Source organism: Bipolaris victoriae (assembly GCF_000527765.1).
Source record: "Bipolaris victoriae FI3 unplaced genomic scaffold scaffold_56, whole genome shotgun sequence".
NCBI classification, from domain to species: Eukaryota; Fungi; Ascomycota; class Dothideomycetes; order Pleosporales; family Pleosporaceae; genus Bipolaris; species Bipolaris victoriae.
Window position 1 is genome coordinate 65,849 of NW_014575336.1, and position 15,109 is coordinate 80,957.

The 15,109-nt window shown below is 50.0% G+C and overlaps 3 protein-coding genes across 3 annotated transcripts; all 3 read right to left on the minus strand.

The window, feature by feature from the left end:
* Positions 1-329: 329 nt before the first annotated feature.
* On the minus strand, positions 330-9,965 carry COCVIDRAFT_27710 (hypothetical protein; the record flags this gene model as incomplete). The annotated part of the gene is made up of 5 exons (XM_014699885.1): positions 330-2,537; positions 2,596-3,445; positions 3,495-4,239; positions 4,321-7,462; positions 7,527-9,965. The coding sequence occupies 5 exons, from the start codon at positions 9,963-9,965 to the stop codon at positions 330-332; spliced, it is 9,384 nt and encodes a 3,127-aa protein (XP_014555371.1).
* A 1,536-nt stretch (positions 9,966-11,501) lies between these two features.
* On the minus strand, positions 11,502-12,473 carry COCVIDRAFT_17073 (hypothetical protein; the record flags this gene model as incomplete). The annotated part of the gene is made up of 4 exons (XM_014699847.1): positions 11,502-11,912; positions 11,963-12,106; positions 12,208-12,236; positions 12,323-12,473. The coding sequence occupies 4 exons, from the start codon at positions 12,471-12,473 to the stop codon at positions 11,502-11,504; spliced, it is 735 nt and encodes a 244-aa protein (XP_014555333.1).
* A 1,131-nt stretch (positions 12,474-13,604) lies between these two features.
* On the minus strand, positions 13,605-14,823 carry COCVIDRAFT_17074 (hypothetical protein; the record flags this gene model as incomplete). The annotated part of the gene is made up of 4 exons (XM_014699848.1): positions 13,605-13,798; positions 13,926-13,974; positions 14,122-14,324; positions 14,571-14,823. The coding sequence occupies 4 exons, from the start codon at positions 14,821-14,823 to the stop codon at positions 13,605-13,607; spliced, it is 699 nt and encodes a 232-aa protein (XP_014555334.1).
* Positions 14,824-15,109: the final 286 nt, after the last annotated feature.

The following is a 15,109-nucleotide window of genomic DNA, read 5'->3' on the forward strand; positions in this document are numbered from 1 at the left end:
TCCCCCTCTATCTCTTGTGAGTGATGAGAAGGAAAGGAGATGTCATGTGCATTGTAGAATTGGGGCGTTGGGATGCGCTTGTGATGTGTTTGGGCGAGATTAGTGTCATTTGCTTAGAAGAAGAGACACGCATTTGACCATTAAACATTAATTGATCTTTAGAAGTAAGCATCTCTATCAAACGAGACATGATATCTGCCTCATTCTCTCCTGACCACTGGCAAATCTCTCAGCCTGGAACCCAAACCAATCTTCACAAGTACCATCTTCAAAGCCCTACACAATTCATCCCCAATCCCTCACGCCAACCAGCTCTCGTATCCAGCATCTCAATACTTGATCCTATCGAAATCACCTTGATCCAAAGCAACACCGCTCAAAACCTTGCCCATATGCGTCTTCTCGACACCCTCGCCCTCACGGCGAATCTTCATGAGCAAACCACTTAAAAAGGGTACAGGCGACTTTGTGAGACCCCATTTCCCAGTCGGAGGATCAATGAAACCATCAGCATACACCTGCTGACCTTCTTCCGCCCTGCCTTGTAGGAGACCCAGGAAATCGCAGAGCTCGTTGTATTCGGCCAGAGAGCGGAGGTAGAGACTGCCGGCGAATAGGTTGAGCTGAGTGGTCAAGCTTCGTGAGACAGAGCCTGGGGTGAAGGACCGACCGATGTTGTACAGGGTGAGCCCGTCGAGAGATGCATAACTGACGTTGGCGCGGGCGGCGAACAAATGGAGCGTGACTTTCTTGTGCTCGCGGATCAATGGCAGTAGGTGATTCGCCTCATAGGGGCTGATAACGATGAGATTCCCGACATTTCTTGGGCGATGCGGGTCCGGTACAGAAAGTACAAATTGCACTGGTCGTTGGTAGGAGTCCGAGATGAAAGAGGCACGGGTCGAGCCTGAAGGTGGGCTGACTGTTTGCATGAAGTCTAGCGTTACCAACAAATCGCAGGGGAACTCTTTCAGATTAGTGAGTTTCCCTGCACTAGTCGTTTTCAGTGCTTGAAATGCTGGCTTCCATGCTTCGAAGTTCGTGACGAATTCACCGGTAGTAACTAGCTGCCTGAGATGTTTATGGACTTGATGCTTTAGGGCATCCAAACGTGGAGGGCGCTCGATCTGGCGTTCTTCTTCGATTTCGGGCGCAAGCTCCCGCTCTTGCTCTTCACTCAATGTAGCAGATCCAAAGTTCATGGCCTCAAAATTGTGGCACCGTGATACAATCCTATCGATGTTGGGATTAGACATGTCCCAGTTGCTGAGCTGTGTGAAGCGATTTGCGTCCTGAGTGCGAGGCTTGTACCGCGTTTCTAGATCAACGGCTTCATTCTCCAGAAAAGCTTTCGCGTCATCCTCCGTAGTGTTGGCGCCATTTATGAGGTTCTTGTGTCGCTCAAATCGTTCGCCTTGTACTGCCCACAAGGGGAGACTCCTCTTCAAGTCAGACCATGTCTCTCCGACTGCCCATGATAGTACGTCGCGAGCATCAATCTGGGTATCCGAAGATTTTCCAGTCCGCTCATAGATCTTGGTCCTGATTTCTGCGGGTACAATAAATGTAATAGCTTGTCCATGGCCCAGCTTCCTCATCCGCATTGCAGCTTGTGTAAGTCGGTCCTTGCTCAGTTGGCTACCCAATGTAAGTGCGGCGCGATAATTACGTGGGAGCTTCAAGTCTGTTCCACGTGTATGTGCCTCGTCTAGGTAGACCACGCATGAATCCAGCATCTTGGCGTAAGGCGATGTCTGGAATGAATCAACTCGAGAACTGCGATCGAGAACTGCCAACTCTTCATTCTCGAAGTAGACTACCGCCTGGACGTCGCTGTTGCGCATCTTCAGCCATGTCTCAGCAACCTGTCGATTATTTTGTTCAAGGATCGAGGCTCCACAATCCAACAAAACCCTGACATCTGAGTCCAAGTTCTTGATGAATGTCAGCAAATGCTCACCATCACTGGTAGCGCTACCGATTTTGCGCACAGGCAGGATTTCCACCGACGTCTCGTCCATTAACAGATATGAAAGCACCTGTGCATTGGTATGGTGTTGACTTGGTAGGTCAAGATGTTTGATGTTGAGTGGGAGTAGATGCAAGGTATCGTTTGTACCAGAAAATCCGGCCGTAGGGTGCGGCTTCTTGATCGCGAGGTCCCAGCCTGACGCACTAAGCTTCTGAGGGAATTGCTTGAGTTGTTTGGGAAAGACCAAACGCGCGAGGTAATAATCGATTGCGTTCTTCGAGTGTCTCAAGCTGGGAAACACTTCCGTAATGCACTGATGTCGATCTCGAATACTTATTCCGGCAAGTTGTCGAAATGCCTTTGGCAGGGTGGAAGATGCAGTGCGAACGAACCCATCATAGTATATAACTGATTGATCAGATCTCAAGATATGAATGATCGTGTCGAAGAGTTCGTTATCGGTCAAACCCTGATAGTAGTATGACAAGAGCGTGAGAATGATGACGACGTCGGGATGGGAGAATTCAGACCTCGGTGAAGGTGAGTCTTTGCTTCTATATGGTACCTGTTTTCACCAAGTCAGTGTATACTTTGCAAGATAACAATATGGAACTTGTACTTACCGCAAGTGAAGTGCTCGGCGTACGGGAATGATCTAGGCCAAAGTTGACGCGGTATCGCTTCATTGTAAATATGAATCGAAGAACACCATCAGCAAACAAGCCGCGTAGCAAGAGTAGAGGAGACTTTGTAGTTTCGGTCCAAAACTTGCTTTTCTCAACTGCATTAATTTCTTTGCGCTTCAAGTCCGTCTGAGTAATGTAGCGGATGATTGCGTCTTGCATGGTTGGTGGTTGCGACCTTGAAGGAATACCAATGCCTTGTTGGACAACATGCACTGCTAGCAGGTGCAAGGCCCGATCAGCAGAGTCGGAATGCAAGAATCTGATTCGCGGGAACTTGCTGTCACCATCGTCTTGAATGTCGACTGCATCAGGCAGCTCTTCCTTGACCCGGGCAGCCACAGATGCCAGAGGTGTTAGGACATCCTGAATGATGAACCATCGTGTGGGAGCAAACTCGATTGGCTGTTGTTCTCCCATGGTATATATCAATTCGAATTTCACAGAAAAGTTCTCGTCGCTCTCATCGACACAGTCGACTGAGACTCTGTCAAAGAACTCTTGGGTCGACAGTAGCGACCGGGCCGTTTCTTGCTGGTCGAGGAGGACGCATTCCACAGCCATGAGTTTGAAAGATAGAATATGCTCAGGTTGAATCAGAAGCACGCCGCGGTTTGCAATGCACTCGTCGTAGATCTGGCGGATGGTCTGAGCATCATTGGCGCTAAGTCGAAGGTTACGTGAGAAGGGCATCTGGTAGACCCTTCTGCCCAACATTCCTCCAAGCTTAGCTACAAGCATTTGTAGCATTTGCTTGCTCTGAGGCTTCGCAACTATTACCCTCACTAGCCTAGTAAATTATGTTAGCAAAATCTAGGTTGGTGGATAAGAGGACTTACTTTTCTTTGTCGCCATGATGAGCGCTCAGAATTGGAACAATGGTGGTCGATTTGCCACCTCCCATCAACAGCTGCAGTACCACGTTTTGCCCATTCTCTGGTGAACGCATCTGACTTGCGATGTATTCTTGCTCCTTGCGAACTAGGATGCCGCTTTCGGCCTCGAGGAGAAGCGTCTCAGGGAACTGACGCACATTCCAGTTGGAATGTCCAACGTGTTGTAATTCTTCCATAAGCTCTACCGGCTTGCTGGAGAGACGAACCAATCTCTGAGCCCTTTGCATATTAGTTATGGCCAAAGAATATTCTATGACGACCTCTTTCCAGTCTTCCGGCAAAAGTTCGAAGCGATCTCGATGCAGCTGACTGAGCCAAAAGGTAGGCGAAACCCGTGGCGCATGCTTAGTCTGAAACTCAATCTCGCTACGGAACAGACTTTCAAATGAGGAGGAGATCTTCTTGAGATGCCTGACACAGTCGTCCAAATGCTCTTTCAGAATGGTTGCGGCATTGACAACCAGCTCTTGTTGTGTGTAGTTGGTGTTGAGATGTTTTTCGAAGGCTTCACAGCTCATACGTAGATGCTCAACGTACTCTCGCTCACATTTCGATTTGGAATATGCAATGAGGTGTTTGCAAAGCCCTTCGAGCCTGTACATTGTCTGGGAATGCACTGTAGGCTCATGTGTTTTCGCAATCGTAATTTGTGGCTCAGATGGTGGTGTGGGAAAGCTCAAATTTGAAACTGGAGAAGATGTTAGGAAGCTCGCTTTAGACGAAGTCGCGAATACATGACACGCTGAACTATAACATAAGAGAAACCTACCATCTTTGCACGCGAAAGGTGTCGAGGCAGCAAAAATACTCCCTATGCTAAAAAAGCGGTTGCCAGGGTCCAGGCCCGCCTTTCTTTGAGGTAGAGAGAGGCAGTAATGCGGTGGAGATACGCTCAAGACAATCTGACGCGCCAGTACTTCTGTCGACCGCCCAAGATAGTCCAGGAACTGGCGATTGTCGTACCAGCTTTTGAAACAATCTCGAATTCTCACCATTGCTTCTGCAAGATCAAGATACCTCGTATACTCAAGCTTTGACTCTATATTAGGTGTTCGAACAGATGCTTGGTTTTGTAAGTCTTCAGCAATACCCTCGATTGCGTTGTTCTTCCGAGAATCAAACACTGCCTTCATTCGCCTTTCATGTTCTTCAAAACTCTCGTGGTTTTTTCTGGGTAACGTAGCTTCCGCCGATGTATCGAAGGATCTGGAATTTTGAACAAGAATCGAGCGTATCTTTGTGGCTTCATATTTATCTCCCCACGTCAAATCGAACCGGGAAGCAGCAGGCGGCCGTACGGCTGCCATTTCTCGTAGCCTGGAGAATGCTACCAGAGCTTGGATTATATCCATGTCAGCATTCTTGGCAAATGCCATTGTGCAAAGCCATGTCGCTAAACTGTAGCGGTTGCCAGCTTTGGAGAGGGTTTGATGTAGCGTGCACCAACTTGCAACAAAGTGCTTTGAGGGATCTTCAAGCCATTCAGAATCATATCCAAGACTTTCAGGATCAAAGGAATCGTCAACGCCTTGAACAGTAGCTCCTTGGAAATGCTTGCGAACAAGATTTTCCTTGAGATCCAAAATGCAGCTGTGCAAGGCAGCTTTATCGCGGAGGGCTAGAATGCCAGCGGTGAAGGCATGACGCCCCCTATCGTTTTGCACAATGTCCCTGGCCCGGTACTGAATGTCACGAGCTTTGTTGAAATTCTCAGCACCAAATCCTGCAACGCGGAAGGTACTTGATCGTAGCATATCACGTTGATCCAAGTGGCAGTCCGATAGAAGGGCCAGTTTCTGTTGAGCCTTATCGATCAAGGTAAAAACGCCATTGTCTGGATGAAACAATCGCATCTTTGCGGCTTGATTCAGCAAATTGGACACCGTCGTCCGAAAGGAGCCATGTTGCGAAAGTGATGGAAGACGCTCATCCCAATCAATGTTTTGCATCACCCTTAGGTTTTCAGGATACCACTGTCTCTTTGCGGAAAGCTCGGCTATATGACATAGAAGCTCTACATTTGCCGGAGTGAGAATATCGAATGAGCGTACTGCTGCTGAGCCAAGGATTTCAAGACCGCTTTCTGTACCAGTGCGGTGCGTCAACGGATCTGGAAGACATCCAGAGGTTATGGCATGCAGGTAGCTCAAGAAAAGTCGACTCTGTATCTCCGAAGTGTCCAACAGTCTACCAAGGTCTGTATCTATAGTGTATGCATACACCTTGTGAACACTTCCCTTGCAGATTGACACAATGGGGTGATGGCCAGAACGATAACTACTGGAGTAAGCGACGCTCGATGCATCAAAGGTGTTGGGTGCTGGTATGAGGATCAATTGTTCTTCCGTATACTCATGCTTGAGCACAAGCTTACTGACCAAGCCAACAAGAGTTCCAATGCTCTGGTTTTCATCAATAGTCATGTCGCGATACTGGCAAGAGTATATCGAACTTCCTCCTTGCTTGATGTAAAACCCGAGCTGAAGTCGAGGAAGCTCAATGTTGATCATTTGAGTTGCGATGTCGAGCTTGGCATGTATATGCTTCCCTTCTTCCAATGACCGGAGTATCTTAGAAAGCTTTCTCTCAGACTGACTTCTCAAGCTGATCAAGATCTCATGACCTTTTATCAGTTGCCAAGCACTGTTATGAACATTGCGAGCCAAACGCCACTCTTCAGGTGCTGACTCCCACGGGTTATCTCGACGCCGAAAGATTACTTCCTGCCGTTTGTGATCATACCAGTGGATGTAGTCTGTCAAGAATGCATCAGGGAGCTGCTCCTGCAATGCGCGTGATGGAACCAGATCGAACTTTGTGCTATCTCCATAGGCGACTACTAGCATATCATTGCCTTTCATTCCAAAGTGAAGCTTGTAGTCGTGGTATGAAGCCTTTGCCGAGAAACGCATTCCTGGTTCGCTGGTTGGTACGACTTCCAACGCTGACTTTTGGAACAAAGGTTTGTACATGTAATGGGACATGTATTCGACAGGAAGTCGAGACAATGGCAAACCATTTACAAGAAGTTCACCAGTAAGTAAGTTGATATGCACTGACAGCGATCCTGAGGTGGTCTTGAGCCAGTGTATCTTGCAGTCACCGAGTGAAGTCCAAGGGTTCTCTGAAGTTGGGTCGAACGCTGCCCAGTTTGCAGTGACAGCGTCTGAGAGACTTTGGCTGTTGGAGAGGATGCGATCACGTAGCTTGGGGAGGATCCGATACATCATAAACCTCCACGATAGAGTCGTGCTTCTCAAAAGAATCTCGTTCTCGGACTGGATGAAGTCGATATTCTCCTGGATAAGAATCGATGCCTGGATGAGGATCGAAATTGCTGATTCATGTTCTAGGATCGACCCAAAATCATCTTCTTCCACATCGTATGTGCTTGTGCATACAAGAGCAATTTCTGCTGCCCTTGAGTAGAGTTCTGTGCGCTGGCCATCATCTGTCGATGCAGCCGCTCTCTGCTTCAACTTTAGAAACCATTTGAGGCAGACAGATCGCAGTCGGACGAGATAATTAAATGCTCGTGAGCGGACTTCTTGGGCGGTAGTCAAATTCAGAACTCTTCGAGCTAGTAAAGAGAATGTGGCTGAAGCTCGCCATGATTCCCAATTTTCCTCAATGCGCCCAAGTGCGGTCTCAAGCTGGTCTAGCAATGCACGACCAAAGGAGGCTTCCTTGAGAATGTGATGAGTTGTACGCTCAATACATTGCTTTGGAAGTCCAGCTTGCTGTACGGCCTGGAAGACCATGCATTGTGACTCGACCTTTGAAAAGTCTATTGCTGGTACCGCCAGTTGGGTAAGAATGTTGGAATGCAAGATGTGGTTTCCGAGAGACAATGCGCACAAAGCCTTGTATTCATCAATGGAGAGGTGAGCTGGGCAGTCCGACAAACTGGCCTACGTGTTGAACCCCAGTTAGCATCTCCCATAGCATACTCTTTGCGAAGGTTGTGGAACTTACAATGACTTCATTTGCAGGAAGACCGTCGGGTGAATAGGGTAAACGGTACATGAAGCGTTCTAGTTTCTTTGATCGCTGCGGCATTTCGTACATACACCTCTTCGGGACCTCTTCCGTACATACTGGAATTGTTGTGTTGAATTGGTTGCTGGTAGTATCATAATAACGATATTTCAGCGCATTCTCCAAACACACGTCATCTTCCTTCAAATTTTGGACAGCTTTCATATTGTTTCTGTGCGTGACTGTGTGGCTTTTGACTTCGGACAGTGGCACGACAATTCTCCCCGAATAGTTTGCAGATAGTTCGCTAGATAGACCGTGATGGTTCTGGAGCGTAAAGTAGAATCTTGACGTCACTGGGGTCTTCTCGCGGCAACCCAGCACGGTTGTGATGAAGTAAGTTGAGGCATCTCTCCAGTTACTAAAAGCTTCGGGAACTTTTAATTCAAACACTGTTGCTTTTGCCACAGGTCTTGACGAGGACAGCGGCCACTCGTAGATTGAGATGCTCAGGTTGTCTGCGTTCATCTTGGCTGTACACCGGCCGCAATTATAATCATGAACCTCCGTGGTGTATCCATGGTAACGATTTGTAACTATCGTACGATAATCGCACAAAGTATTGTTGTAGGTGTGCATGTACTGGCGGTAAAGAACTTTGAGGCGCTCTAATTCCTCACACTTCTTTTTCCGGGAGACTGTAGCATCATATTCAATATTTTCCAACGTAGACTGGAGCAATTTGCATTGGTCGAAATATCGAACTGCGAACGAAAAAGGGTTACCGAACTCCCGGTATATAGAAGGTCTTCCCCGGATTGATTTGTGGCGTCGTAAATCAATATAGCCTTCGATAGTGTTGAGGCGACTCAGTTGGCTCTTCAGCGGAAGTACGAGCGATTGGAACTCCGTCAGATTGACCTCTGGATCGTAATCGGTCAACATGGGATAAACAGCGCATGCGCACCTATCGCATGAGATCCAAAGCTCGGCAAGAGTTAGGTACATGACTGACATGGCGATCGGTGACTGATCATACGCAGTATTGGCGATATTGTAGTAGATTCTCATCAACATACGAAGTTGCTCACAGGCGTTCGAATCATGGAGGTGGTTACGAGTCCAATCCGATAGGTTATGTTCGACCCAATGCTCCAGAGCCGCCAGACGAAAGTGCTTGTAGTCATCAGGGCCGTCCAGATTGGTTGGGAGGTTAGATGCACAGAACGTTGGGTATAGTGATGTAGGGACGTATGTTGACAGGATGTGCTCTTGCTTTCGAGAAATTATCTGAGACAGGAAGGCGTCCAGTCCCGAAAGGTTCATGTCAAGGTCGGCCTCGGGTTGTAGACTGGCAATAACGCTTGTGTCGATGTTACCTTCAGTGTTCTTGACCAAGCCAAGCCAGTGTTGGTTGATTAAGCGATGAGCATTGAAAATGCCAGTTTCGACGTAGCTGACCAAAGAAGTCTCGAGGTAATCGGACTGTTCGAGAGCCTTGAATTTGCGCAGTCGACGCATTAACTTCGCAGAGATGACATGGATTGGTTCGCTTCCCAAGATTTTCCAGTTGCGCTGAGCTAATTCAAGCAGTCGTGCTAACATGGAGACCATGAATGCCTTGTACAACCCGTCCTCGTGCAGTGTACCTGGTGCTTCGCGTACGAAAAGAAGCTGTAGCGATACACGCAACAAAAGCCACAGCGGAGAACGTCGCCATGGTGAAAGGCAGGTATTCCAGAGTACCTCTTCACGGGTATGTTTCCAGATGCGCTTGACGTCTATTGGCTCACCAAAAGCTGCGATAGTGTTCATATACAAGTTCGTGACTATGCCGGGATTGGTAGTGTCGCGTTCTTCGCTCATGATCTTTCCGTTCTTGGTGATTTTTGGCTGGAAGCTTGGGACCTTCTGAGTCGTCATCTTCGCCAAGGTACTGGAGATCGACTGAAGTAATCCTACATTGCGGGCCATTTTGGTCACGGGGATGCGTGCCGCATATCCCGGAAAGCTTCGTATGAGTCGTCCGGATTTCATAGCGGCTTCGTTAGTAGGTGAAAGCTCGAAGAACTCGAATTCAATGTTATCCCCAGAACGGCTGGCGAGTATTCCAGCGTTCTGTCCCCGAATCTCAATGGGAACTGCGCCAGCAGTATCGCCGTTCGTGATTTGGGCAAGAAGACGTTCCAGTTGTAGTTCGCTAGTGAGTCCATGCTTATCACGGCTACCACGGAGGTTTTCGACAGTGGCAATGGCCGCCATGACAGGCCCGACGTGTTCGTTCTTCACATGAACTTTCAGAGTTTTCAGAGCCTGGACAACGACCTCAAGGAGGGCAGCGTCATTTCGAGCGCTTCGATCATCTTGTTGTGGTAGCTTTGGTGGAAGAACCACATGGTGATAGAGATAGGCCGTGGTATCGGCTAGGGACTCCATGGCCTAGAACGCTTGGTGATCGTGTGCTGCTGTAGTTACGTCAGTATATCAAACATAGCTTCTTGTGTTTCTTTCTGTCACCAATAGCGCTTCAACCTGATCAGTGGAGATACTCACCTGTCTTAGGTTCGTAAATACAACAAGTGGTAGATGAGTGCGTTGTATCGTTGAAGCTGTGGAAGTGGTGTCACGACAATGTGAGAGAAAGATTGAAAGCCAAAGGCTCTGTAAATTTCAAGATAACTGTGCAGATAGTGCAAAATTTGATTGTGCGTATGGCGCTTTGTTGACAGTGAAACTGACAAACGGACTGAGCTCACTTTCACCTTATACCTGCGCGATATCCCGATAACCACGCCGCAAGATGGAATGAACGAGAATACCAAGTTGCTCAGCCATGAGCTTCTTGCTCCTTAATTCATGCGCATGGAGTAACTTTGGTCAAGTCAGGCCAAACTTTTGCTCACATGAGAAGGGTGCGCGCGTACAGCAAGGCTGGATGTACAAGGCAACAGCTTCCTCGAACCGGGAGTCCAATCCAGCTGCCAGACTTTAGATGTATGTATCCGAATTGAACCATCTGTGCTCTGTTACTGATCTCTCATTCGTAGGGACTCTGAATGCATGTTATCTCAGGCTGCGACGTCAAGCGGCGCGGAGACGCCGCAGTCTAAGCCACTCTCAACCTCCATCATCTACAGCCTTGTCGTGTCCTGAGCTTTTAACGATAGGATAGGAGCCTCTCAATCTGAATATCGAACCGCAGGGTGTGTTTATCGTTTGCGACGTGGGAGTGAAAGCAGAGAAAGTGGGCGGCCTTCTGAGGCATAGTAGTGCCATCATTCCGAGGTGAGGGCCCGGGTTTTGGGGAAAGGTTCTAGGAAGGGAAAGAGCAAGCCCAACATCACCGCCAAGATCAAAGACTATACTTCAACCCTATCCGCACCTGAACTCGCCTGCTTCACTACCCCATTAACTACAATTTACAGTACAGATATACATAGTATTTCTTCATCGACTGGAATTCATATTGTATTTTAGTAAGGGCCGACTCTTTTTCTCTCTCCATCAAAGTTAGGTCGAGTATTACGTATGTCCACGTAACGATGCAAAAGGGGGGGGATACGAGAAAACCCGAGTGCCAACCTCTTCTCCACAAGTCTCCACAAGCTGATTGTGAGCGATCTCAATAAGCACGGAGATACTACATTATGCGGCTTTGGAAACCCTCGCATTTTACATGTATTTATAGCAAAACCCCGCACTGATGCTCCCGGCTGCTCATGAATATACGCAGAAAACGATTGCAACTTGGTTTGATTATCGTATAGTGAACACATTGCATGTTTGTGCCCCAAAAAACGCCACGGATGCCAAATTCCCCTTTCCATTAAGGGTATTTTATCAACATGACCAAGAGGTTTGCTGATCAAAATGAAAGCATCCTCGGGCGTTGAAAAAAAAACCCATATACTACTACATTTGAAGAAAAAGAAAAACTCCATTGTCATAATCCGTGTTCAACATGCACATGGTTCACCGCGACTCGACAGCCATTTCCGGCGCGGGTTTAGGCATGGGCTTAAGCTCGGACCCGGCTCCGCTTTCCGCCCTCTTGCGACCTGTTAGGGAAAAGTGGTGACTCGAGGTAGGACGCTCTTCGGTGCGATCATTGGAGTGGTTGTTGTCGCCAAAGCGGGAGAAGATGCCGCGCTTTTTGGGCTGGGGCTTGGGCTCGTCATTCAGCCCCACATCCTCGAAGCCCTCCTCGGGTACCTGATCGTGGCTTTCGCTAGAGCGGCCTTGTTGCATGGATGAGCGGGGTGTGGCGCGCGAGCGACGGACGTCGAAAGAGCGGCGCGTGTCCATGGATCTGCGCGCATCGAGTGATTGGCGGGGATACGTCTCGTGGACACTGTCAGTGATTGGCGAGCGCGCGGAAATGTCCTGGCCGGTGTTAGAGAGGAAGTTGCTGCTGCTACTGGCTATAGACGTACAAATGATCTTCGATATGAATCAAAACTTTCGCGCGAAATGCTAAAGGGCTCATTTTCGGCAAGAAGGCTCCGGTGGTTCGATGAGGTTGTCGAGACGTTGGACTTGGTGTGCCAGAAGGTAGGCTTCTCGTTGTGTGGTGAGGGCTGTCGCGCAGTGAGCCAATGTCTCTCAATGTGGCAGTCTCTGCCCTCGCAATTCACATGCGCCGCATCAATTCCATGTGCGCTCAAAGGGCTAGTCTTACCGGCAAGTAGACGCCGCTATCGTTGATCTCTACGCAAACTGTAAGCGCCTGGCCGTCACATATGCAGTGCGCGGAACACGCCTCGCGCGCCCGGAATATGGCATGAGAGTCTCACCACTCAATTTGTATTCTGCTGGATCCTCCAGCTGCAAGGGCGTAGCTCCCGAGACAGTTGCGGTCTTGAAGTCGTTCTCCGGAGCGTTCCGTTGGGCGTCATCAGCCTGGTCAGGCGCACCAGCGCGACGGAAAGGGTTGCGGATAGGCATGGCGGTAGGGCGGTGCAGGCAGAAAAGAGCGGTACAAAGAGGCAGAGTGGAGTATTGTTGCAGGCTGCGAGTTTAGCGGTTGTGAATCCAAGAGGAACTGCTCGATCTAGCGACTAACATCATGACTTCCGTCGCCGAGCCAATCGGGCAGGAACCAAGGCCATTTGGGGTTTGGTGTCGGTGCAGACATGATCCGGAATTCGTGCGAGGGGCGTGGCGCCCAAAGACGTCATGGTACAGGAGTGTCGAGACAGCGACTTACTTGAGAGGTCAGAGTCTCTCCGTCAACACTGGAGGCTGTATGTATGTATGGCGAACGCTGAGGGGACGATGAGGGGCAGATGCAGCAAAGCAGGAAGGCCTCCGGGCGGTCCCTGCATAAGACGACATGGGAATCCGTCAGGTACCGAACGACGTGAACCGAGGGCGCGTCAGCTAGCCACCAGTGCGCCCATAAAACTGCTTGTTTGCACCTCGCATGACCCGGCCCCAATTATCGTGAACAGAGCTATCGTTTGGTACTTAGTGGTGGTGGTGGTGGCTGCGGCGGGGAGGGGGGCAGAGGGGCGCGGAGGAGCAGGCGCCCGTTTCGCAGACCAAGCAAGGAAAAGAAAACAGAAACGGAAATGCAAAAAAATGGCTGCTTCAGGGTAGGATGACGTTATTAGACGAGACGCGTGCCGCTCATTCGAAACGGGCGTGGCGTTCCTTGTTTCTCAGGCAAAGTCTCCGGGCCATGTCTGTCTCCATGACCCCGCGACGAAACGTGTGCCTCAGCCATGGTTGCCCCCGTTCGCAAAATGACACAGCCAGGGACACCAAAATGGGAGCGAGCAAGACCTACCTCGGCCAGCTGAGGCAGCATCACTTTATTTTCGGAAGACGAGCAGCAGGGCCCCCTGAGGTGATTGGAACCCGCTTCTTCCGACCGGCCGTCGATTGCAAATGACCTTCCGCCGCGGTGGTGTCTTTGCCCTAAGGTTCTGACACGCCTTATCTTGGCCGCATTTCACGTCAGAACGCTAATGGTACGTTAGGCGTAGGTTATGGAGAAGGAAAAAAACTTGGTGCATGAACTATTGACTAGCTGGCAGGGCTTGCACCACGACCAAGACGGAAAGACTGCAATGGTCAGGAGGCAAGGGATTGAACATGGACGCAGACGAGAGGAGCGAAGGGCTTTTGCAGGGCCCCACAGCAAATACGACGAGTGACGGCATCGCATGTCATGGTGGTATGTGCGAAGACTTGGAGGTGGGCGTGCAACAGTGGATTGTTACGTTTGCACGCGGTCACTGCGTGTGGCAGGATGAGACGGCCTGAGTCTATATGTGTGTAGATATAGTACATGTGTTTACTGCATGTGTGCATCACATCTGGGCGCCACAGCAACCGAGAGAGGCTCCTGGATTCATGGGCCAAGATGGGTAGCTGTGGCTCTGGCTAGCTCACCCCAGCGACGAGGGAGGCCAGGCGCTTTGGTTGGCAATGGGAGCAGCGACTAAAAAGGTACAAGATTTGGCATTTGTCCACGTGTGGTGTAAGAAGGGCGCGGAGCAGAGCAGTACGGGGTGGCCAAGGCGCAGGAGTACGAGAGAGTTTTGCCGATCACCAGCAAACAGAATGGTGCCAATATTACGGTACTTACTGCACACACTAACGGGGTGGTGCATCCCACGACTCTGCCGAGACCGGGTGGACCCTCCAAGACGGCATCACCTTGGCTAGCAAGTGAGATTTTTGGTATCCAAGGCCCTGGTGGTGTGCAATTAACCAGGCAAAGACAGGATTGCTTGCATGCAGACTGGATGCCATGGAATCTCCATGTCTTGTGGGTGATGTGGATGCAGCCTATGGAGCAGCAGCAGCAGCAGCAGCAGCGGTCACCAACCCAGGGCAAGTAATGGCGCTCTCTTGGCTGTGCTACTTATTGCCTTGCTTGAATGAGGCTGTGTCGGTGTAAGATTGAGTAGGCTTGCATGTAAGTAAATACACACATCTACTATATACATGTATCGATTGTGCATGCAGGTTAATCGATAGCCTAGAGGCGCGAGAGCCAAGCGGACGGAACCTGCATGGGCGGCGCGCCGGTACCATGGCTGGAAGGAGACTTTGCAGTCGAATAAAGGAGAAGAGTGACAGGAGATGCGGTGTGCGCTGGGTGTGGCGGTTGCACGTCGATGTCGTACTCGATGGGCGTGCAAGACGCCTCTCCCACTGCTGGCCGTCCTCTATTTTGTCCTGAGCCGCAGACGACAGGGACAGGCACAAGGACCCCCCGCCCTGCCCTGGGTGAGATGGGTGGGCCCGTGCACACCCACCCCGGCCACGGTGCAAAACCCATCATGGTGGTGGAGCTATTGCGGGAATTGCTGCTTGCTCTTGTTATGACAAGTGTCTCTAAACGGCCGTATGGGAGTCCGCGGTTAACAAAGACGAAACACGGGTCGACCAGGGCCTTGCGACATCAACGGGCCGGGCAATTGTCGCTGCGACGGGCTGCCGGGCTGCTGGGCGCAAGGCTTGGATGACGAGGTCCAATGTCATTGTGATGGTGATGGGCAGAAAAACATCACGACATGTGGAGAGGCGCATCCTCCTCGTGCGGAAGATGGATACGATGTGGACGCGAC